This window comes from Garra rufa, chromosome 5 (assembly GCF_049309525.1).
Source record: "Garra rufa chromosome 5, GarRuf1.0, whole genome shotgun sequence".
NCBI classification, from domain to species: Eukaryota; Metazoa; Chordata; class Actinopteri; order Cypriniformes; family Cyprinidae; genus Garra; species Garra rufa.
In genome coordinates, this window is record NC_133365.1 from 39973237 (window position 1) to 39997613 (window position 24377).

General features: G+C 34.6%; 1 protein-coding gene across 1 annotated transcript; it reads left to right on the top strand.

The window, feature by feature from the left end:
• The first annotated feature begins 623 nt into the window (after window positions 1–623).
• arap1a (ArfGAP with RhoGAP domain, ankyrin repeat and PH domain 1a) lies at window positions 624–23010 on the top strand. Its single transcript, XM_073840077.1, has 27 exons — window positions 624–691; window positions 795–896; window positions 1010–1079; window positions 5039–5159; window positions 5275–5471; window positions 5557–5666; window positions 7330–7529; window positions 7620–7705; window positions 7827–8009; window positions 8096–8270; window positions 8357–8464; window positions 9937–10072; window positions 10165–10267; window positions 11091–11265; window positions 11359–11568; window positions 12564–12779; window positions 12881–12986; window positions 13209–13356; window positions 14958–15026; window positions 15237–15320; window positions 15427–15544; window positions 16686–16799; window positions 18144–18274; window positions 18364–18446; window positions 21789–21824; window positions 22243–22306; window positions 22434–23010. Exons 1-27 carry the CDS (start codon window positions 624–626, stop codon window positions 22461–22463), a joined length of 3243 nt encoding a protein of 1080 aa, XP_073696178.1. The 3' UTR covers window positions 22464–23010.
• Window positions 23011–24377: the final 1367 nt, after the last annotated feature.

Genomic DNA, 24377 nt, shown 5'->3' on the forward strand with positions numbered 1-24377 from the left:
CAATAATTTCTTTATTCATGTCTTCTGCTTTCTTTATAGGTGCACAAAACAATCCCAAAACATGGCTTTAAAGGTAAATTGTGTGTCTGTATATGTTTTTGTGACAGCTGGTAGTTGTTTTGTTAGGCCTATATGTTCACGAAAATATAACATTTACACGCTGATGTGCTATTAAACTGAAATGTAGAGTGCTTAATTTTAGTACATATTCTGTTGCACCACTATATTCTTGCTGAATATATACTACACTTTAGAAGTTTGGAGTCAATAAGGAAAAATGAGAAATATGCTCATCAAGAGCATAAGATATGTTACATTTGATGTATTTTGATCACAAATATAACTAAAACAATACCGTGAAATATTAGTACAATTTAATGTAATATTTAATACAAGTCTTAAAAAATAAAATGCTTTTTTTATTTTTATATATTTAAAAACAACTATTTATTGCAAAAGTCTAATATTGTGATGGCTGATTTGGTGCTCAAGAAACATTTGAATGCTGATTAAAAATACTGAGTTCACTACTGACCCCAAATGTTATTTATTTAATATTTTCATCAACAGTTGTTTGTATGTAATGGTTAAATGTCTTCCAGCAGGAGGATCTATTGCGAGATATGCAGAAGTGTTTTATCAACCTGAAAGCTGAAGAGGATAAAAAAGAGACAGCAATTTGGAGAGAACGGTGTGTATAATGTTATTTTATTGTGTGTGCTTGCATGAACCTTCAGTAAAAAAGAAATGAGAATTCTTCTGTTGTATCTAATAATAATAATTTTTTATGCTAGTGAGGACAGTATTGATATCCGATGTACAGAGTTTCCTGATTTCTCAGAGGATTTCCGTCAGATTGTTAAAGCTGGCTGGCTTGAGAAAACTCCTCCGAAAGGGTAAGAAACAATTGTGACTTACATGTCTTCTACAATTTTTCTGCCATCCTGTGCTTTTGCTTACATTTTCATTATTTGTAGGTGTTTTGTAATATTCGTGTTTGTACTTTCAGTGGGAAGATTTACCAGCGCCGATGGGTGCAGCTGGATTCAGAATATTTGAGATATTTTCAATCAGTCAAGGTAATGTAAAGTAAAAGAGATGTGGGTTTCTATCGCAACATCTATTCTGTAATCTTGTGTGGAAATACCTTAATCAAGAAGGGATTTAAAATATCTCATGATCTTGAACTATAAATATTACTAAGATTCCTCTATTCAGATTAAATCTAGTGGACCATATTTCCTATTCACTAGACACTAGTTTCCTTCCAAAATGACTATAAAAAAATCTTGTTGTGTTTTGATTTACTTGAAGGAAGTTGTTTTACTGTACAAACATGATAAGTTAGACAATGATCGGAATGAAAGAGGGGGGTATGAAAGCTGGAATGTATTTCTGCTTTTTGGTTTCAGTTTAAATCAAAGATTAAATCAAGTCATTCAATTGCCTGATATTCCGATTGGGCAAATGTAGCACTTATAAACCTGGTTTTACAGATAGGGCTTAGACTATAGGATTATGCCATAGTTCATTTAGGACATTTAAGTAATTTTTATAAAAGTGCCTTACACAAAACATTTCTGGTGTCATCTTGAGACAAAACAAAGGCACTGATATATTTTAAAATCAGTCAGTGCATGTTTCTTTCAGTGGAAACAGCTCAGACTTACATTTTAATCTGGGACTAGATTTTTGGACTGTAAAAATAAAAATGGACAGGGGAGATATACATTCTCTCTAAGATAATAATCAAAATAATAATCAAATTAATAACACTTTAAACTACTGCCAGTCCTTTGCACTCCAACTCTGTGATTTATTATCCTAATTGTCACTACTGCTGAATCAACTCTTTCAATTTTGGCTGATACTAATCATCCAATTATTATATTATGTCAGAAAACCATTAAATGGCCAATATTTAACAATATTTTTAACTTTTTTTGTTGTTTTGTTTAAATAAATAAACACTATAAACTAAACTGCCATTTTAAATAGGGATGCACCGATCATGATTTTTCATGGCCGATTCCGATACCGATTTTTTACAAGCAAGCTGGCCGATTCCGATACCGATTTCCGATTTTTTCAAAAACAAGAAGTTATGCAAGTAAACAACATAAACAACATGTTTATTTAGTATTTAACAGGCCAATCTGGCTTTGGCTATTGAATCAATAGCATCTGACATCTGAAATTAAATAAAAAATAAAAAATATGAATGTAAATACAGTTTAATAAGTAAAACATGCTTTTAGTAAAGTAAAACACCAAGCCAACAGGTATTTTAATGTAAAATAATAATAATCATTCTTAACAGAACAGACTTTTATTTTTGGCTTTTCAAAAGTAAAGTAATGCTTTTTACAAAAATAAGCATCTCAGCTTTGTCACAAGTGAGTTTCTTTTTTCATCTGTCACGTGAGAAGCTGAGCTGAACAAACGTACGCTGTCTGCGCTTGTGCAGGGCGAGGACAGGTACGCTTGCGCAACTTCAGCGAGCACAGAAAAGCGGCTGTCCTTTGCAGACATTGCAGATTGCAATCTTCACGTCCTGCTCACAGATTTCGAAAAACCGCCACACAAGTGACATGTTTCTGAATGAATCGAATGCCGCGGCCCGCGTACACACTTCCGGAAAAAAACCGGCCGGGATAAAAACGAAAACCGGCCGGTTTCGATTTATGGCCGGTCAACCGGTGCATCCCTAATTTTAAATACTGCAGGTGAGTTTAGGCACCAGAATATTGTAATGTACAGTATGAAATAGTTATATTCATTCTGAGATTTGCCAAATATAAACTTCAACAGTGTTTAAAAATGATTGGTGGTTTCAAAAATGTATTTTAAGTGACCATTAGATGATAACAAATGAAATTGAGGAGAATAAGGGGATAAATACATTTTTCAAAATTACAGTGGGTGCCTAATGTTTAAGCAAGTTGATATTCTGGTCATATTTTTTTCCAAGCACATTTTACCAATTCCAAACTACATTAATCTTAATAACTACTATTGATTTTGTATTTAATCATTTATAAGTGATATATAATTGTCAATGGAGGCTGGAAGTAAAAAAAATATTCAGGTGTGCATAATTATTAGGCATTTTTCTTTTACAGATAAAAAGAGCCAAAAAAAAAAAAAAAAAAGATTTAACTCAGACTAAAAGTCAAAAATTAATAAATGCCCATTAGAAGAATGCAATACCAATAGAATTACTAATAAATAGAATTTGCAAAGATAAGGCATGACCATTGGGCAAAGAAATGCTCATTGGGTCAGCACGGTCAGAAAAAAGTGGAGAAGAAAAGACTCGTTAACTACAAAATAATTAAAAATTAAGATGAAGAATTAGGTGTGAAACCATCAGGAACCATTTAGTCTCCACCACCACCGACTTACCTGGAGTCTCCATAAGTGCAATGTGTCAAGTTCTCAGAGAGTTTGCTTAGGTTAAAAAATCTAAAAAATGACCCTCACTTAATAAAAATAACATGCTGAAGTGTTGAGAAATGCATGAAGACTGTTTTTTATAAGCTTAATCGACAGATAAGTTGAGAGTGACTTTTGAAGGACCAGCATCACATCCTCTTGTACCACTTTTTTAAGAATTATTCTTTCTGAATTTGACAGTAAGGGATTTCATTTTTAGTCCATCTCTGCAAGACTGACTTTTTAAGGATAGGAGACTAAAAATGAACTCCTAAAACGTACTGTCAGATTCCGGAAGATAAATTCTTTAAACAATTGTACAAGAGGATGTGATGCTGGTCCTTCAAATGTCACTTTCAACCTATCTGTTTATAAAGCTTATAAAATTAACTTAATGTATTTCACAACACTACAGCATGTTATTCTTATTAAGTGAGGGAAACCTGACACATTATACTTCTGGAGACTCCAGGTAGGTTGCATTTCTGGAAAACGGTGAATCTGGAGACTAAATGGTTCCTGATGGTTTCACACCTAATTCTTCAACTTAATTGTTAATTCTTTTGCAGTTAACTGTGTCTTTTCTTCTCCACCTGTTTTTTTCTGACCATGCTGACCCAATGAGCATTTCGCTGCCCAATGGTCATGCCTTAACTTTGCAAATTCTATTATTGCATTCGTATTGCATTTTTCTCATGGACATTTAATAATTTTTGACTTTAAGTCCGAGTTAATTCTATTTTGGCTCATTTTATCTGTAAAAGAAAACACATCTAATAATTATGCACACTTGAATATAAGAAGTTTTTCACTTCCAGGGACAATTATATATGAAGTTGATTAAATGATTAAATGATTAAATACTAAATAAATATTAAGATTGATGTGGTTTGGAATTGGTAAAATGTGCTTGGAAAAAAAATATGACCAGAATATCATCTTGCCTAATAATTCTGCACACACTGTATATAGAGCACTAGTATTTTCACCAGTTAAAAATGGTTTTAAGTCAGTTATTTCTATCTTCTGCTGTAGTGTGTCAGTAGGAAATGTCAGTTTACATTTCCAAACATTCATTTTGATGCTTCAAATTGATGCTTTTAAAATCAAGATGCTTCAAGAGACCTACCTGCAAAGCTACCTGAAAAACTGTGCACCTAGGGCAAAAGCTTTGTGAAACTCAAAGTATGGTCGAACCAAATGTTGATTAAATTTACTTAATAGGAGTTAATTGATCAAGAAAATCTATTTATGACATCATTTTTGACAGCATCCTCATTTAACAGCATTTTTACACAAGTGCCCAAAACTTTTTAACAGTACTGTAGCTTTGCAGGTAAGCATCTTGGAGACGTTGCCACAGTTCTTCTGGATTTAGTCTGTCTCAGTTTGTTCCGTTTCCTCATGTCATTCCAGACAGACTGGATGATTTTTTTAGCTGGTGAAAATACTAGTGTTCTGTATGATCTTTACAATTCTTTATTGTCCTGTTTATGAAACAACATTTCGTTCCGCTATGGCTGAAATGATAGTAAACTTGATTTGACATACTTGTGTAACACAACCTTGTGTGTTAAAAAATGTGTCTCTGTCTCTCTGACAGGAAGTATACTCTAAAAGGATGGTGTCTCTGGGATCTGTCGATAAGGTGGTCAGCATTGGAGACTTGAGATTTGAGCTTCACAGCCAGAGCCGGACTTTCCTGTTTCGAGCGGAAAGCACTCGTGCGCATATGTCCATATATTTTTGCTGTTTTCCTATTTTTGTTTTTACATTCAGGATATCAATCATTTGCATACATTTTTATTGTATGTGTATTTTTTTTTTTTTTTTTTGCAGAGGAAAGAAACGACTGGGTGTGCTGTATTGAAAAGATTCTGAGTAATCGCAGACATAGTCTGGAGCCCCGGAATCTGTTCTTTAGGAACGGAACTGTAAATATTAATTTAGAGGCCCACATGGAGATGTTGTCGCCACGCACCAAAGTCTACACACTTATTAGCAAGGACAAACTGTTCCTCTTCAAGAGCCATGAGGTTTGAGTCTGAATGTAAATGGATGCCTTTCTACATGTTTTGGGGGGTTCATTTGATAGATAATTTGTGTTTGTGTTGTGTCAAGGAATATTTTCAGGGTGTAGGCATCACTGATATAGACATGCGAATGGCCAACGTGAAAGATGGAGAAAACAAGCGCTCTTTCACACTCACCACTCCGTACAGAGCATTCAGGTAAACACTGCAGCTTTTCTTATTTTACACACAAAACTGGAAGGCACTTGTTCAACAGTGTTATTTTAGTATTACTTATGTACTATTATAGCATTTATTAATATTTTCAACTAGCTTTTGTTTATATATTATTTTAATTTTAGCTTAAGCTTTAGTCATTTTATAATGCTTTTTTCTCTATAGCTTTAAATATTTTTTATTCCAGTTATAGTATTTTCAGTACTTCAATCTAAACTTTTTTTTTTTTACTTTTTTATTTTTTTACTTATTTAAGTTTTTCATCTAATATTTATATTTTGTTTTAATTCAGTTACTGAACACAATTTTTAATAGTTTTAGTTTTAGTTAACAATAATAACAGTGTTGTGAAGCTCTAATCAGATCACAGGAACTGTATACATTTCCATTATATTTTGATAATGTCAATTCACATACTGATCAGACAGTCTTTTACTGTCTAAGTGGGCAGCTCTGGGCTCAATACACTACAATGTGGCTGAAAAGCAGAAATGAAATAATTGGTTTAGTAAAGTTTTTTTTTTTTTTTTTTAACAACTGAACAAACAGCCATTGTAAATTAGTTTTATGGATGTGTAGCATATGATTAGAAATAAGATTTTTCCCGAGTGAGGTTTTTTTTTGTAGAACAATTGCAGCTGGGCCATTTCATATTAAATGAACCAAATTTATCAAACTTTGGCTCAAATTTTTTATTTTATTAATATTTTTTTCTCTGGAAAGACAAACATATATAGTGATAAAAGCCAAAATATTGAATGTTGCAGAGTATATTTACTGAGTAATCCACTATTTTGTTGAGGAGGGTCAAAATTACAATTTCCACTTGAGATTTGAAGATTTTTATGAGGTGTAAAAAATGACTTTAAAAAGACGACAGCATCTTTATTTTGTTTTTCCTCAGAGATTGGTAGGTCTGTAAGTAAAATCTGCTGACTTCAGCAATCTTTGTTGTCTTATATGCCAATAAGTGACAGTTAAAAAATGGCACTAAGCACTTGTTGTGTTTTTGCCTCAAGTTTGCATGTCTGTAAATCAAGAAGTATTGTCCTTTTAGATTCTGGTTCATAACAGACTTTCCCTTTGGTATCTTAATTTGACATGCCCTTAATGGATTAATCCCAGAGATATGGAGATCTTAATGTGGGTCCATGAGTAAATTGGTTAATTGTACACATTTTCAGTGTTAATAGACGAAATGTGTGTCATTTTACATACAACTGATACTTGTTTTTTTAAGACAAATATCTGAAAAACAAATAATGTTGAAACCAGAAATGTATATTGTGATTTTCTATTAACAAAATCAAAAATTTGAGGCAGGGACCTCTGTTTGAATTGACACAGAAGAACCCAGCTGTTCAAGTGTTATTCCCTGAAGTTTCTTAAAGCAGATTCACTGTCACAAATAATGTGCTTTGTGTACTTTGAAGGATTGTCAGGGCTTCAAGGGTGGCAAATGTTGACATAACTTATTTATTTGACAAAGCAAAATAGGCCGTAAACTTTAAAATACCTGACTACATTAATGAAAAACACCTACACCAGCCCCCTAATCTCTCTCTCTCTCTCTCTCTCTCTCTCTCTCTCTCTCTCTCTCTCTGTCTCTCTCTCTCTCTGTCTCTCTCGCTGTCTTTCTCTGCAGTTTTATGGCGGATTCAGAGAGTGAGAAGCAGAGATGGTGTGAGGCACTTACTGAGTGTGTGAGTCATGCTCTGTCATGTGATGGGTTGTGTGAGAGCATTTGGCGTGTGCCATCAAACCGTTTGTGTGCGGACTGCAGCTCTTCAATGCCGGAGTGGGCTTCAATCAACCTGTGTGTTCTGCTGTGTGAAAAATGTGCAGGTACATACCAACGCTTACACAATTATTAAGAAATGACAGCTGTTGTCTGTATGGGGGCTTATAAATATGTACACATTTGTGTGATAACAGGCGCACACAGAGGTCTGGGCCAGAACGTGTCAAAGGTTCGCAGTCTGAAGCTGGATGAACGAGTGTGGACTGATGACCTCATCAGGGTACAATGAATATGATGCATCCAGCCACAGTTACATCTGAGAGTTATATTCATGCTTTGTAGTTGCCATTGTGCCTTTCTCTTTCAGAATGGTTAATGATCATCTCATTATGTGTTGCCAGGTTTTTCTGCTGCTTGGTAACGGCAAAGCAAATCAGTTCTGGGGAGCGAATATTCCCCCGAGTGAGAGTCTCTGTTCGAGCGCAAACAGCGAGAAACGTCTGGAACACATCACATCAAAATACAAAGATGGAAAATATCGCAAATACCACGCACTCTATGGCCAACAGGAGGCACTCAACAGCGTTAGTCAATTCAATAAATAAATAACAGTAAATACAAATCAAATGAAGGTTCTTCTCTCATGTTTGGTTGCTCTGGTTGCTCTTAGGCTCTGTGTTCAGCGGTGCAGTCTGGTGATTTGTTGGAGACTCTCTCGCTGCTGAATTGTGGGGCGGATATCAACTGCAACACTGGTATCCCACAGCTCCCTACTCCACTGTCTCTGGCCAAACGCAGTGGCCAAACAGTACAAGCAGAGCTGCTTATGCAGAACTTGAGCACAGGTGCACAAATTAACACAATGTACATACACAGTTTAGATACACAGTTTACAGTAGGTTCACACTCATCTTGACTTGTTGTTCATCAGAGTCGTTTACACGATTGGATAAAGATGTGTCCATTCGATCTCAGTCTGGCTATCTTTTTAAGACCGCCTCATCAGCTCGGCCAATCACAGATCACAAATCCAAAGCAGGTATTTACTCAGTAAATTGCTGTATGATGACAGGCTATTGAATGTCAATAATATTAGGTTTTTTATGTTTGTGAGGATGTGTTTAAATTCCAAAAAGCTTAAAAGCTTAAAATTACACTTATATCATAAAAAATCTAATTTTTTCTGGTATTTGAGATAAAATGTTCATTGTACTATGCGAGAACCTTGATTATAATTAAAAGTGGATCTTACCACTTATAAAATGAATATATAAAAACATACAACTAAATATTTTTTACAATATATACACTCCCAGTCAGAAGTTTTTGATCAGTAATATTTTGAATGTTTTTTTAAAGAAGTCTCTTCTGCTCATCAAGCCTGCATTTATTTGATCCAAAAAATTTAAACATTTTTACAATTTAAAATAACTTTTCTATTTGAATATATTTTAAAATGTAAGTTTTTCTTGTGATTTCAAAGCTTAATTTGAATTCTAAATTTCTGATTTGCTGCTCAAAAAACATTATTATTATGTTAAAAACAGCTGAGTAGAATGTTCTGAGGTTTCTTTGATGAATAGAAAGTTCAGAAGAAAATAATTTATCTGAAATAGAAATCTTTTGGAACATTGTGTAACATCTTTTGTCACTTATGATTAATTTAAAGCATCCTTGCTAAATAAAAGTATTAACTTCTTTTCCAAAAAAAACATAAAAAAACTCCAAACTTTCAAATGGTATAGTTTATAATGTTCCAAAAGCTTTTTATTTTAGATAAATGCTGATCTTTGGATCTTTCTATTCATCAAAGAATCCTGAAAAAAAAAATGTACACAACTGTTTTAAATATCGATAATATTAATAAATGTTCCTTGAACAGCAAATCAGCATATTAGAATGATTTCTGAATGATCATGTTACACTAAAGACTGGAGTAATGATGCTGAAAATTTAGCTTTGATCACAGGAATAAATTACATTTTAAAATATATTCAAATAGAAAACAGTTATTTTAAATAGTAAAAAAATATTTCAAAATTGTACTGTTTTTGCTGTACTTTGTATCAAATAAATGCAGGCTTGGGGAGCAGAAGAGACTTATTTAAAAAACATAAATCTTAGTGTTCAAAAAACTTTTGGTTGGTAGTGTAGCTAATATTTAGTTAAAATAGTTACTTTTGTTTTTTTAAAAGCAAAAGCACCAAAATAAATGTGTAAAAAATATTTAAATAAATATAAAATAAAAAGATGTTATAATTGTAGAATAAACACCATTTAAAAATTATTTTAAACTCTATAATTACATTTTAATTAAACTGTTTTTTTAATAGAAAAATGCCATGCTATAGGTTTTTTAGTCTTTCAACTGCAAATTAATCTACAAGCTTTCATGGCAAATTCAAGTGAATACAAATCACAAATGAATAAGTAACAATAAACATGTTATATGTTCTGTTGGAGTGCCTTGTGTCTGTATGTGTATGAACTTTATTGTGGTGAACATTGTAGATTTCACTCAGCGTTGGTGTTCTCTTACTGATGGAATGTTCAACTACTTTAAGAGTGAGCAGAGTCACAGTAAGTGTGGTGGCATGAAGACCAGTGAAATCATCTGCCTGTCTGTCAACAGCCCAGGAAAACATGGGTAAAAGACCCTTCAATCCTAAGTGAGTTTGATTTTATTACATTAATTCTGTTAATGCCATATTTACCATGTCCTGTCTAATTGGCTGGCAGGTATGAACACACGTTTGAGTTGTACTCTGAGGAGGGGAGAGTCTACCTCTTTGGAACTGATGATGGCAGCATCATTAAGAACTGGATCAGGTCTATTGCCATGGTGATCAACTTTTTTTAACTGTTGCTCATTTAAAGGACAAACAAGTGCTTTAGATTAGAAGTTTTTAAACTGGACCACAAGGGGGTGCTAAGGTATCAGTTTTGCCATGCCGTTCCAAAGACCTTCATTCATCTTAAGTTACACAAGTTAAGATATTTTTGATGAAATACGAGAGATTTCTGACCCTGCTTAGACAGCAATGCAACTGACGCGTTCAAGGCCTAGAAAGTATGCCTTGTTTACAAGCAGAGGAAGACGCATGCTGTACATAAGACAGTCTGAAGATTTCGACAGAGAGGCTGACTTGCAATTTTTTTGCCTAGCCTTACTTATTTGAACCAGAATAAACAGACGATGAACTAAGAGAGATGTACTTTAGAATGCCGGCTCCTGCGTCGACAGCACCACACACGTGTTGTGGTACTCTAATGAACACACATCAAAGACTGACACGGAAGAGAAGAAATTGTTGCATAAAGTCGTTATTTTTGTTTTCTTTGTGCACAAAAAGTATTCTCTAGCTTCGTAATATGGTTGAACTGGTGGACTATTATATCGAGTTCCTTATTACCTTTCTGGCTTTTGAACGTAGTTAGTCTAGTAGTTGCGTTGCTGTCTATGCAGGGTCAGAAAGCTCTCGGATTTATCACAAATATCTTGATTTGTTTTCCAAAGATGAATGAAGGTCTTGCGGGTTTGGAATGACATGAGGGTGAGTAATTAATGACAGAATTTTCATTTTTGGGTGAACTTTCTCTTTAATATATTGGAGTTGAAGACAAACTAACTGATAATCTTCCTTTCTACTCTTCCCTCCTTTTAGGCTGTGCTGCCTCCTGCTCTGTTTGATGTGTGTGGAACCTGTGAACGTTTGGGTCGCCTGCGCTGCACTGAGGGCAACCATGGCATTGGTTGGTTTTGCCTGAGCGGCTTCAAACTGCAGGTGTTACTGGAAGACAATGTACAAACAATTGACCTCCGCAAGCTACTCTCACTCAGTGAGTTACAGCACAAACTCAACAGTCATGATGTGACATTATAAAAATGTGGATGTTTGTATAAATTTACTCTGAGTGCCTATGTGTATTTAGATCTGTCAGACAGTGCTGGCTCCATGGTACTTGTTTGGAGAGGTGGTCCTCTGCATTTGCTGGCTGACCGCAGGCCTCATTTTGCGGGTTGGCAGACCTTTATTCAGCAGAGATCCGGTGCTGGGGATCAGCCACTATCACAACAGCAACTCACTGAACTGGGTGTCCCTGTGACTGTTGACCGCTGCCTGGACCATATAACGCGTAACGGTATACAAACACACGTTCACATTACAGAAAAATGCACTAACAGAAGTTCACTTTTAGAACAAACATTTACAGAAAATGTACTCACCGACTTGTCATCCAAGAGGTTCATGTCTTTCTTTCTTCAGTCGTAAAGGAATTTTTTTTTGAGGAAAACATTTCAGGAATGTTCTCCATATAGTGGACTTAGTGCCCGTGAGTTTGAACTTCCAAAATGCCAGTTTAAGTGAAGCTTCAAAGGACTAGTCTAAATGATCCCAGCTGAGGAAGAAGGGTCTTATTTAGCAAAACAATTTCTAAAAAAAATTTACAATTTATGGACTTTTTAGCCTTAAACGCTCATCTTGTCTAGCTCTGTGTATTCCGGTTCATGGAAGTTAGGGTATGTTGAAAACTCCCATCTCATTTTCTCTTCCAATTTCAAAATCGATGTAGGACAATTTTGAAGTAGGAAGGGAAAATGAAATGGGAGTTTTTCGACATACCCTAACTGTATTGACTTGGAATGCACAGAGTTCCCGTAGAGCTAGACAAGATGAGTATTTGAGGTTAAAAAGTATATAAATTTCTTTTTTTTTTTTTTTTTTTTAAATAAGCAACCGTTTCACTAGATAAGACCCTTTGTCCTCGGCTGGAATTGTTTAGAGCCCTTTGAAGCTGCATTTAAACTGCATTTTGGAAGTTCAAACTCATGGGCACGATTGAAGTCCACTATATGGAGAAAAATCCTGAAATGTTTGCCTCTAAAAACATAATTTCTTTGCGACTGAAGAAAAAAAAGACATGAACATCTTAAAAAGACAAGGGGGTGAGTAAATTATCTGTACATTTTTGTTCTGGAAGTGAACTTCTCCTTTGAAGGATTTGCTACAGTGTTATTGCCAGAATGTTGCTAGTTTCTAAGGTGTTCTGAGTGATTTTTTTATGTTGATATGTAATGGAATTTTGTTTAAATGAATGCCAAAACACAAACATAATGTCACATTTTTTTGTTTCAGGACTCATGTCATCAGGAATCTACCGGAAAAGTGGCATTAATTCTCGAGTGACCAAACTGCTGGAGAAGTTTCAAAATGATGCGCGAAGTGTAACCCTGCATGAGTCAGAATATTCTGTGGATGATTTGGCTAACACGCTGAAACGATTTCTCAGGGAGGTCAAAGATGGAGTGTTTAATGGACAAGAAAATAGCGACAGCTGGCTTAGAGCTGCAGGTGAATAAAAAACTGAGTAATGTGAGATTTAATACTACTTAGAAAGCAGCAGTAGTTGAACGCTATTATAGCAAGTACATTTTTTTTTTAATTCTCCATAGGTCTGGAGGACAGAAGTGAGAAGGTTCATAGATACCAGATTCTTCTTTCAAACCTCCCAGAAGTCAACAGAGAAACTCTTAAAGCACTCATATACCACCTGGTTTGGTATGTTATAAGTCATACCCAAACCACTATAAAACACTAGTTGTTCTCTGTCCTCAATTATTTTCATTCTGATGTCCTCTAAGCAAGTCAAAAACTTAAAAGTTGTTTTTAATATTTATGGTACCCCATTGATTTGAATCGATTTGTTCAAAGCAGGAGTAGTATGTAGTTATTGTTGGTAGTACATTCAAAAAACTTGACCTGAAATGTCTGCTTTGTCAGTGTTCAGCATCTGTCAGATGAGAATCAGATGACTGTACGAAACCTTGGCATCGTATACGGTCCAACGCTTTTTCAGACAGATGGAACGGATGTCACAGGATCTCAAGTGGTGGAGGAACTGATTGAAAACTACTGCAGCATTTTTAATGTGAGTTTGTCTTGAATATCGGTACTAACTGTCCTCAGTTAAACCTTTTGAAACAAATTATTAGCTAAACCTTTATAGATTGCTTTTTTTCCTTCCAAACCTTGTCTTAATTTTAAATAATACACTACCAGTCAAAAGTTTTTGAACAGTATGATTTTTTTTATGTTTTTAAATGAGTCTCTTCTGTTCACCAAGCCTGCGTTTATTTTAAAAATTAAAATATTTTTAATAAAATGGTTTTCTATTTGAATATATTTTAAAATGTAATTTATTTCTGTGACCAAAGCTGAATTTTCAGCATCAACTTCAGCATGTCACATGATCCTTCAAAAATCATTCAAATATGCTGATTTGCTGTTCAAGAACCATTTTTTTAAGATTCATTGATGAATAGAAAAATCCTAAGATCAGCATTTATCTGAAAAAAAAGAAACTTTTGTAACATTATGTACTATACCATTCAAAAGCTTGGAGTCAGTATAATTTATTTTATTTTAGAAATCAATACTTTATTTAGAAAGAATGTTTTAAATTGATTAAAAGTGATGATAAACACATTTTATAATGTTACAAAAGATTTATATTTTTAGATAAACGCTGTTCTTCTGAATGTTCAATGTTCTTTCTATTTATCAAAGAAACCTGAAAAGTAATGATCCTAAAAATTAAATTTATAAATAAATAAATAAATTACATTTTAAAATATATTTGAATAGAAAATTGTTCATTTAAATAGTAAAAGTATTTCAAAATTGTACTGTTTTTGGTGTACTTTGGATTATACAAATGCAGGCTTGGTGAGCAGATCTTTTTTCTTTAAAAAACATTACAATTGTTACTGTTCTAAAAGTTTTGACTGGTAGTGTTTATATCATCATTATAGGTTTATCGAGGTGTGTTTGGCCACTTTGTTAAACCAGTAATAAAAATATGTATTTTAGAGCTGTTGGGACAAATTTTGCTGTAAAAATTGAAGACATACTTCATTCACCTGTGCATGTCATCCGTGCACAGAGAAAAGAAGTTATGGTAGCGTTGTCATAATGAATGAAATTTTTTTTGCCAAAGATCATTCAAAGCAGCAATTCATGGGGAATCATTGGCTAAAAAAACAAACAATCAACAATCAACTCATGCAGTTTTATATTTTAATCGCCAGAGGGCTCTAAATTACATACGGTAGTGTGGCTGCTGACATATCCGCCTTATTTTTCAACGCGGAAGCCGTTTTCTGTGAATGTGCGAGATTTCTGGTTACGAAAAGATAACGAGAAGAAAAACAGAGTGCAGTAAACAGTAAAACATTTTGCACCACATACCAGTGTGTTTATAATAAAGATTTTACATTAAAATATGATAAAACACACTAATCTGGAATATCAAGCAGCAAAACGAGCTGTTTTGTACAGCTAAAAATAGCTAGAAGCAGATGAGACCAGAAGCCAGATACATAAAAATTTACAAATGACCGTGCCCTCTCTTACGGGATAAATAAGGTGGATAGACCAACTGATGTGCTTATGAAGAAATAAATATTAATTCAGAATGTTGATCAAATTCTGTTGATAAAAATGATGACTGAGATGAAGCTTCTGTTGCAGGTCTCAGAGTCTGACCTTCAGAGGCAGCTAAACATGACATCTGACATCCTGAATAAACACAAGTCCCAGGTCAGAGTTCACAGGACATAGACATTTGCAAGCTCTTATGTTAAGAGCTTTTTCTAAATGCTGTTTTGCCATACATAATGAAATATCTAGAGAACTTATGTTGATTTGCTGACATTACTATATAGTACAGTAGCACTGAAACGTTAATGAATTATTTGAATTTTGTTTAGCTGGTGTTTGACATTAATGCCTGGCTTTATTATATTTCAGAGGCCCTTAAGTCGAACTCCATCCAGCACCATTTGTGCTGTATACCTGGAGAAGATAGATGAGGGTGCAGAGGTGCTTGTTCAGGTGGATATTTAATCTTAACACAAATTTAAATGTACTTTGTAATCTTCTCAGTTAGTGTAAGATATTTGTAGATTAAGATTTTCTTTTTGTGTGCTGTGTGTGTTAGATTGCAGCAGATATGACAGTAGTCAAGTTAGTTTCTGCGGTTTTGGAGCTTAAAGGAATTCAGCAGGCCAATGAAGAGTTTTGGAGCTGCTATGAAGTTCTAGATAAAGAAGATATGGGTGAGTTTTTAGCCTATTCTGAAAGTTGCATTTATAAATAATGCAAATAAGACATGCAATAAGAATAACCTTTCCTGTTTTTTATTTCCTGATTAATTTGTTTATTCATTCTAAGTGTCATGATGATTTGCCTTACATGTATTGGCACTGCTTTAGTTCTTTGTTAAGTGACAACAGCTGCCAATTTTAAATGTAAAAAGACCTAGACAAAATTCCACATACAGTGGTGGCCAAAATGATTAGAACACTGGTATTTTCACTAGTTAAAAAATGGTTTTAAGTCAGTTATTTCTATCTTTTGCTGTCGTGGGTCAGTAGGAAATATCTTGAAGCATCTTGGAGACATTCCAGACAGGCTGGGTGATGAGATCAGATCTCTGTGGAGCACTGGCTGTTGTAAGACTTCTTGTGCAAACAAAAAACTCACTGGATTATTACAATTAATGGTAAAATTAATGTTTGTAAATGTAAACTGATATTTCCTACTGACACACTACAGCCCATTAAAACTCAAAATATGTTGCTTCCATAACCTAAAATACATATTTTACAGTCACTCTTGTGCACATTGATCATAAACACAGCTCAAAGACTTCCTACCAGTGGCCCCTCCTGACAAAACTTAACATCTAGCACATTTCTATCACAGGTAGAATGCAAAATGTTTCAATACAAGCATTTCTGACAAGACCATGTTGGAGGATTTGCTGCTCAACAGATTTTGTGCTTATTGACAAATATCTTATCTTGTAAGATGTGCTCCATTTACACAGAATACACGCGATCACGAAAGTGAACCGTGAACGCTCATTCAAAAGTGATTTTCATTGCCTGCATATTGATAGCACCTTCCTGATGTGCGAATATTATATACAGTATTACAGTGGACACAGAAGTCACGAAAGCGGGACACATGTTACAAGAACAGGTAACAGAAATTCAGCGGGAATGGGATCAAGAAAACAGTCCCACATAGGGCACTAACATAATGTTTGTGCAGTGTGAATTGGCCCTTATGAAAAAAACAAGACCTTGTCTGTTGATTGAGTCCCTGAATGTAGTGTATGTGACTGCTTGATGTACTCAGTCATAAAGAAACTGGTTGAATGTATTCATTCTATTCGGATTTGTTTTATAATAGAGAGAACTCTGCATTACCAGGAAAGAGTGCTGCCAGTTTATTTCTCTCTTAGTTGTCACTCTCACCTGCTGATCAAGAGGAATCACGATATCTTCAGCATCATGAGGTACCTAGGTATGTTTCACACAAACACCAATACATAGTGTATTTGAAAATCAATTTAGTCATCATAACTGATGAGAAGGGTGAACAAAAGTATAAAACATTGCACATTTCAGTGAGACATCATAATTTTCTTTGGAAATTAAGATATTCCAAAAATATCTAAACACACAGTTGAAGTCAAAAGTTTAAGAGGGATCATACAAAATGCATGCTATTCTTAATCAGTACTGACCTGAATAAGATAGACATTTACATATAATCCACAAGAAAAAATAATAGTTGAATTTATAAAAATTACCCTGTTCAAAAGTTTACATACAGTTGATTCTCAATACTGTATTGTCACCTGAATGATCCACAGCTGTTTTTTTTTTTCATGATGCATTAAGAGCTTTTTGAACTTGAATATCAGGGTAAATTTAACTTATTTTGTCTTCTGGGCAACATGTAAGTATCTACTGTAGCTTCTGAAGGGTAGTACTAAATAAAAACGTATATATTTAGGCAAAATATGAAAAATGTACACATCTTCATTCTGTTCAAAAGTTTACACCTCCGGCTCTTAAAGCATTGTTTTGCCTTCTGGAGCATCGGTGAGCATTTGAACCTTCTGTAAAAGTTGCATATGAGTCCCTTTAGTTGTCCTCAGTGTGAAAAGATGGAACTCATGCAATTATTGTTGGAAAGGGTTCAAATACACAAAAATGCTGAAAAACCAAAGAATTTGTGGGACCTTAAGGACTTTCTTGAAGAACAGCGGCCAGTTTAACTGTTCAGGACAAACAAAGGACTCCTGAACAACTCACTAAACAAACAAAAAAACACAGCTGTGGATCATTCAGGTAACAACACAGTATTAAGAATCAAGTGAACTAAATTAAACTATTATTTTCTCTTGTGGACTGTATATAAATGTCTTTTATGCGAAATGTCAGTACTAAATAAAAATAACATGCATTTTGTATGATCCCTCTTATTTTGGTAAAATAATTAACATTTAGTAGATTGTGCAGATTCTGTATGTAAACGTTTGACTTCAACTGTACATATAAAATATACATTTAAATTCTCATTTGCAATGTTAATCCATCTGTTTGCAATCAGAAATTTTAAACTGATTCTGATATTGTGGCTTCTGAAATGCTTTTTAAGAATACATTTTAATTTTTGTAAAGAAATTCACTTATTGGCACAACGTTTTTGCCTACAAAACGAATCCCATACATTTAGCTGTATACATTTGGCTCAAAACGTTTATTAAGGTCACAGGAAATGTGTGTCCAAACTTAAATCATCCTTTTATAATTACATCCTATATAATAGCCATATATGTTTGCTTTTGTGTGTATGCAGAGGATATAGGGAATCTGTGTAAAAGTGGACCAATGCGTGTTTGTGAGGTTAAAAGTGAAAGTAGCAAAAACTTCCACACTCGTCACTGTGAGCTTTCTGGCACCACATTTAGGCTGCACAAGGAACTGCAGGTGTGTGTGATTGTGAACTTGTACAGCTGGTGTATAATCAAACAGTAGGAATAACCATATTAACTTGAAAACACCTTCTGTTCTTTCAGGGTTCTCAGTGTGAGAGAGAATATCCTGTCAAAGAGCTCAAGCTCTATCACGGTTGCCGGAGCAAACTGCATCCACCCACACCGTAATGAACTGACAGCACCTTAACACACGTTAAATATGATCAAGAATTATTTTATTTCGATCTACAGTGTAGCCTAATGGAAGTTAAGAAAAAGATTAGCCTATAGCCTTAAATATATATAGACTACAAGCTAATTCCTTTTTTTTTTACTTCTAAAAATTATCAAGAATATTAAATCAACTTAATAGGCTAGGTTAACGAATTTTCTTATACAAACATAACAAATGCACTTCAAAACGCAGTTTTCATATATAAATTCAGGAATCATGAATATGACAAAATAATATTATTTTTTATATATTAATAGTTGTATCAAATGAATAAGGAAATTATAGTGCCTTGAATCTATTAAGTAATGTTTAATTTCGTTCGTTTCGCTCTCTGGAAATGTAAAGAAAAAATAGGCCTACAGTTTTTACTTCGTTTTACTTCGAATTCGTTTTTAATCCCTGGTTTTAAACAAGCATAGCCTATACATAAGATAATTTATATATTATTGCTTAAATAAACGTTTAAACATTTGAAATGACATAGTGAAATGTCTAATAATTCCAAAAAGAAAGAGGAGCATTGGACATAATCAAAATATTCGAGACATTTTAGGAAAACCATTTTCTTAACAATTTAGATGCTGCATGTGTTTATCCAGTCTAATCGAAGTGTGCGTCTCTCCCCTGACTTTTCCAACAAAAATCACACCCCCTCTCAGAAAATACATAAGGCTGACATTACTGAGCTATATGCGTTTAAAAGTAGCCTATTAAAATGGTACAGTGGCATTGCTCAGTTCAACGTGTTGGGAAATCGGGCATTTTGTCCCGCGTCAGAATTTATTCAACAGTTAATAACGCTCAACATTCAAAAGGTAAATATTATTCAGCCAATAAAGTGTAGGTCTATGTATTTGATAGAAAATTGTGCTTAGTACTATATAAATTACAAAGGTTTAATTGGCATCTTTATTTCAAATGACCCGACAGACCGCGACCTGAATATCATTAAAAATATTTTTGGATTACTAGTAACCACAGGTGACCGCAGGCGCCCGCTCATTTTGGATCAACCCGCGCATCACTGGTGCAAATTCATTTCAAATGTTTAAAAATAAACAAGAAAGCATGGATGTTTAATCGGCATATTCATCAAAATACACACAAGCTTAATACAAGTGCAGCCCGAGCCCGACGGGCAGCAGCGAGCTTGCCTTCAGCGCAGTTTGAATAGTTGCGCGATCATGCGCACGCAATAGCCTAAAGCTTGCCGCAATGGGGGAGAGGGCAGGCTACTGTGTGCCATCGAAGGTCTAGAGCGGCTTGCCTGGCTGGCTGTGCATTAGGGATGAAATGCATAACTTATGCTATTAAAATTTATAATGGCCAGTGGGGTGGCCAAGAGTCGGCCAGGGGTGGCCACCCCATGGTGGCGCCACTGTCTATACCAGTGGTTCTCAATCCTGGTCCTGGAGGACCCCTGCTCTGCACATTTTGCATGTCTCCCTTATTTAACACACCTGATTGAGATTTTCAGCTTGTTAGTTCAGTTAATGGATCTCTACTAATGAGCTGATGATCTCAATCAGGTGTGTTAAATAAGGGAGACATGCAAAATGTGCAGAGCAGGGGTCCCCCAGGACCAGGATTGAGAACCACTGGTCTATACTACGCCAGCTATGATGACTTTCGCCTTGATAGTTTAGCGCGGATGTATACCTAGCCGAATTGCCCTGTAGGGGGCGAGAACGAGTCTTCGAACCTGTGTGTATGTCTACTGTGAAATTACCACATCAAACGAGATGTGCTAACATGGATGCAGCTATGAAGCCGCCGGGTTTGCTTCAGGGCAGGGGCGTTGCTAGACCCTTTTTACTGGGGCATGTGCGTGAGTTATAATTTACTTTGATAATTCCGAAATAAAGACATTAAACTATATGCAATAACTGAATTGACGCTTCTAAAAGCAATGCAGTTTAACCGAAGACTATGCACGCAGATATCCATGCCCGTGTATTTAACTGCAACGCGCACGTCGCGCAGCCTTTTACGCAGAAGTACATCCAGTGTAGGAATAGTTGGTTACACAAATTTGTATAGTTAATTGTGTTGTAAATGCAATTGTCAAGCAGTTTGTAATGCATTTTGGAAACAGGAGATGAGCCCCTGGTCTAATGCGCCACCTGGCTTGAGAAACCTGTTCTCAAAGACTTACTTTTAGTCATTATTTGGGTAGCACATTCCGAATGCCTTCGGCAGAATTCAAATTAGCCATTTTAATCTAGATTAATCTAGAAATAATTTCAAGATTACAGTGAGATTAATCTAGATTAATTTCAAGATTACTGAGATTAATCTAGATTAAAAAAATGTATCTATGCCCACCATATATATATATATATATATATATATATATATATATATATAAACACTTGTAAGCTGACTTTTTCTGGCATCAGAACATGTCTAGTTGACATTATGATGGTACACAGATGTTATCATAAAATTATGTAAAAAAAAAAAAAAAAACTGTTGCAGTGCTGCCAAACTATTTTTACCACAAGAATAGCAGTGTACAGAAAGAATTGCATTGATTTACTAGTCATTACTTTTATAAATAATTGCAACTGCATTTAAAAAAACATTTTGACACGAAAATTCACATTTTTTTAATAATATCTTAAGTTAGTCTGCATTTACATTACTTAAACATCTAATTTGAGCCCTGCATTTATAATGGATTTATATGTCACTCCTGAATCTTTGACGCTTTTACAGGGTATATGGCCGTTAGCAGCACAATAAAAAACCTTCTATTTGATTCTAAACAAACTATATTTGGCCTAGAAAGTGGCCTAGAAAGCCTAGAAAGTAGCCCATACTTTATAATCACTAAAAAGTGTCATTAACTTTAGTTCATCGCGATCTCGCATAGTTCTTTTATAATCAATTAACATCTTACTTACATCGTGTTACAGTGAGAGAATTTGCAAGCATGAGCATCAGCGTTACGAAAACACATTGTAAATAGAACCTTTTGGTGCTTTCCAGACGCAAGCACAAATACGCACTAGAGCCTTTAACAAAATGTGTTTCGCCAATATCTTATTAATACAGAGAAAATGGACGTTTGGCCATTTAGGTGGTCATTTAGGTGTCAGTTGCATGAGAGTTGGCAGCCAAAATTCAGCAAATGTTAGACAGCTTTTTTTCCCCTCAATAAATATGTCATTTAAAGTCATGAGTTTGCATCCTTGTCTAAATATATTAAAGATATATCCCTATACCTTAACATACCTTTTTGTAGAGAGACAGTTTGTGGTGTGTAAAATTTCTTTCATTTTCTTTACAGATGGGGACTAACACTGATTTATGACAAGCAACAGTGGTGAGTCTTTTGAGCTGTGGTTTCCAGTTCCTGTCTTGGTCGCTCTGCACATTTCTCTGTGTTTACCTCTTATCTGGCAAAAAAAGTTTAATGACTGATAATCTAAATATGGTGTGTTAGATGAGACATACAAAATATGTAGAGCAGTGTGAGAGCAACAGCAGAATTGAGAACTACAGCTGTAGGGTCTCTAGACTGAAACTTGATCCCACAGGCTCTTTTGAAATTTTGTGGGCTCTCAGAAGCAGAAGTTGTCTTGTCCAGTTTTAAAAGTGCCAAAGACTCCTTTATTTTACTTGTTGGATTTATCCTTGAAGTTTAACTCTAATTAATAATTATTTCATAGCCAATTGAAATTCTACTGCCTCTCCATATCACTGCCCATCTTACTTTGTCTCTGCATATTATTTTCTTTAAGGTATCTGTGCTGTGAAAATGAAGATGAGTTGACTGAATGGACAGCCACGTTTTACAGCATCCAGGTATCACCTCTGTCACACAATTTTGAATTAAATTCTAGTTAAATATGCAATGTACAACATATATATATATAAAAACAAATATGCATCTATATTCAACCAACTAAAAGGTTTAATTTCTTATTCATAGTATAATGGTGACATCTGGCCCTCCTGGTGAAATAACCTCAAAGCAGCTGATGGGTTGGATAATGAAAATTTCTTCTGAGGGCAGAAACTAAAAGAAACAAAAATATGAATTATTACTGGCCGCACACTGACCTCTTGCATAAGTAATGTGACATGATAAAAAATCTTCTTTAATTCCTGTATCTTTGGCATCAATTGCTCTATGTATACCCTTGTTTTGTATATTATTCTGAAAGTTATGTACTGTATGCTGAGTTAAATGCATAGTGTTTTAAACAAAATTCCTGTACGGATTTAGAGAGTATTAAAAACAATTGTGTTCTTAAGATAAATGAGTCATATTGAAACAACATGAGGGTAAGTACTGTAAGTACTTAAGAAGTGGCAGATGAACATTTTATTATATATTTTTTTAATTAATGTTTTATACATACATACATGCATATACATTTCTGCTGTGAATTTGTGAACCCTTTAGAATTTTCAATATTTCTGCATAAATATGACCCATTACGCAAAAGTCCTGAAAGTAGACAAAGAGAACCCAATCAAACAAATTAAACACAAATTGTTTTTTTGTTATTTATTTATTCAGGAAAATGATTTAATCTTTAGGATTAACTGTTACGTTGAAAATAAAATTAGAGTCCATCTGTTCAGAGATGTTTTCAAACAGTGGAATGACTGACTATCTGTTTTCAGTGTTGTCTATCAAAGTCTGATCATGTTTTTTGAAGTGAATCATTGCACAAACAAAGAAGTTCTCTGAGGACCTCAGAAAAAGATCTCTAAAGAGTTTAATCAGTTACAGGAAGTGAAATGCAGATGCATAAATACCAGAGGAATTAAGAGCAGGAACAATCATCATTACAGAGCATGAATCAATCATACATTAAAGTCCCCATTATATCAAAATAGATTTTTTGGCTTTTAGTATGAATATGTTAGCCTTATGGTAAGCCCGTGGGTGACACTTCCATAGTAAAAAAGTAATAGATTTACAGTGCACTACACTCCCATTCCGGCGTAATAGTCAAGGAAGTTTGCTGCCGTAATATGGCCGAAGCAGGCGGAGTATTATCAGAAAAGAGTTCCCAGCTAGTTTAGCATTTGCACATGTGCTGCGTGATATTACTGCTCCTGCTTCGGCCATATTACGGCAGCAAACTTCCTTGACTATTACGCCGGAATGGGAGTGTAGTTCCTAATCTTATCAGCCTAGAAAATTGAAGCTTTGCATTTCCACCGGTCTTAGTACACGATATAACTACAGAAGAGTCAAATTTTAAATAGGACAAATATCGAAACTCGTTGGTCATTGAACGTGATGCTATTGGTCTAATAGGATTCAATGATCTATGCTAAGCTATGCTAAAAGTGATATCGCCATAACAGGAGAACGGCTGAATGGATTTCAAAACGGTAAAACTCAACTTATTAACTCGGGGGAAGTTGGAGAATGAGCCTATTTCCAAAAAAAGTGGAGTGTTCCTTTAATAAATTTAATAATATCTTTAGATGTTTGTAAGCTGATTTAGTTATTGCTTTGATATGGTTTCCAGAATGACAAATTATATATTTATTTTGTAGGATGTGGTTAGTTTTACATAATCATTTACAACGTGTTATTCTTTTACTCATAGTATTGTTTATCTGCGCTTCATCTCCAGCTGGGGCAAGTAAGTAACTACACACACCCATCAAAGCACACAGTGTGAGTGTTGAGCAACAGCAACAGTTTACTCGAACTAGATGTGCTTAAACATGTAATTGTAACCCAGGTTACTAGTGGGTAGTAGCAGAGACAGAATAATAGAGCAAATAATAAGATCAAAAGTAAAAATAACAAATGCTGCCAGATTAAATATATGCCTGTGATTAAAATAACGATTTATGAATATATATATATATATATATAAATAAAAGTAAAACATTTAGGATTTTA

What these genes read in the sequence shown, in the direction of transcription:
- arap1a (XM_073840077.1), top strand. Translation starts at nt 624, where the DNA reads ATGCAGAAGTGTTTTATCAACCTGAAAGCTGAAGAGGATAAAAAAGAG. An exon ending in ACAGCAATTTGGAGAGAACG is followed by an intron (nt 692 to 794) that starts GTGTGTATAATG and finishes TTTTTATGCTAG; the next exon opens with TGAGGACAGTATTGATATCC. An exon ending in TGAATAAACACAAGTCCCAG is followed by an intron (nt 15,027 to 15,236) that starts GTCAGAGTTCAC and finishes ATTATATTTCAG; the next exon opens with AGGCCCTTAAGTCGAACTCC.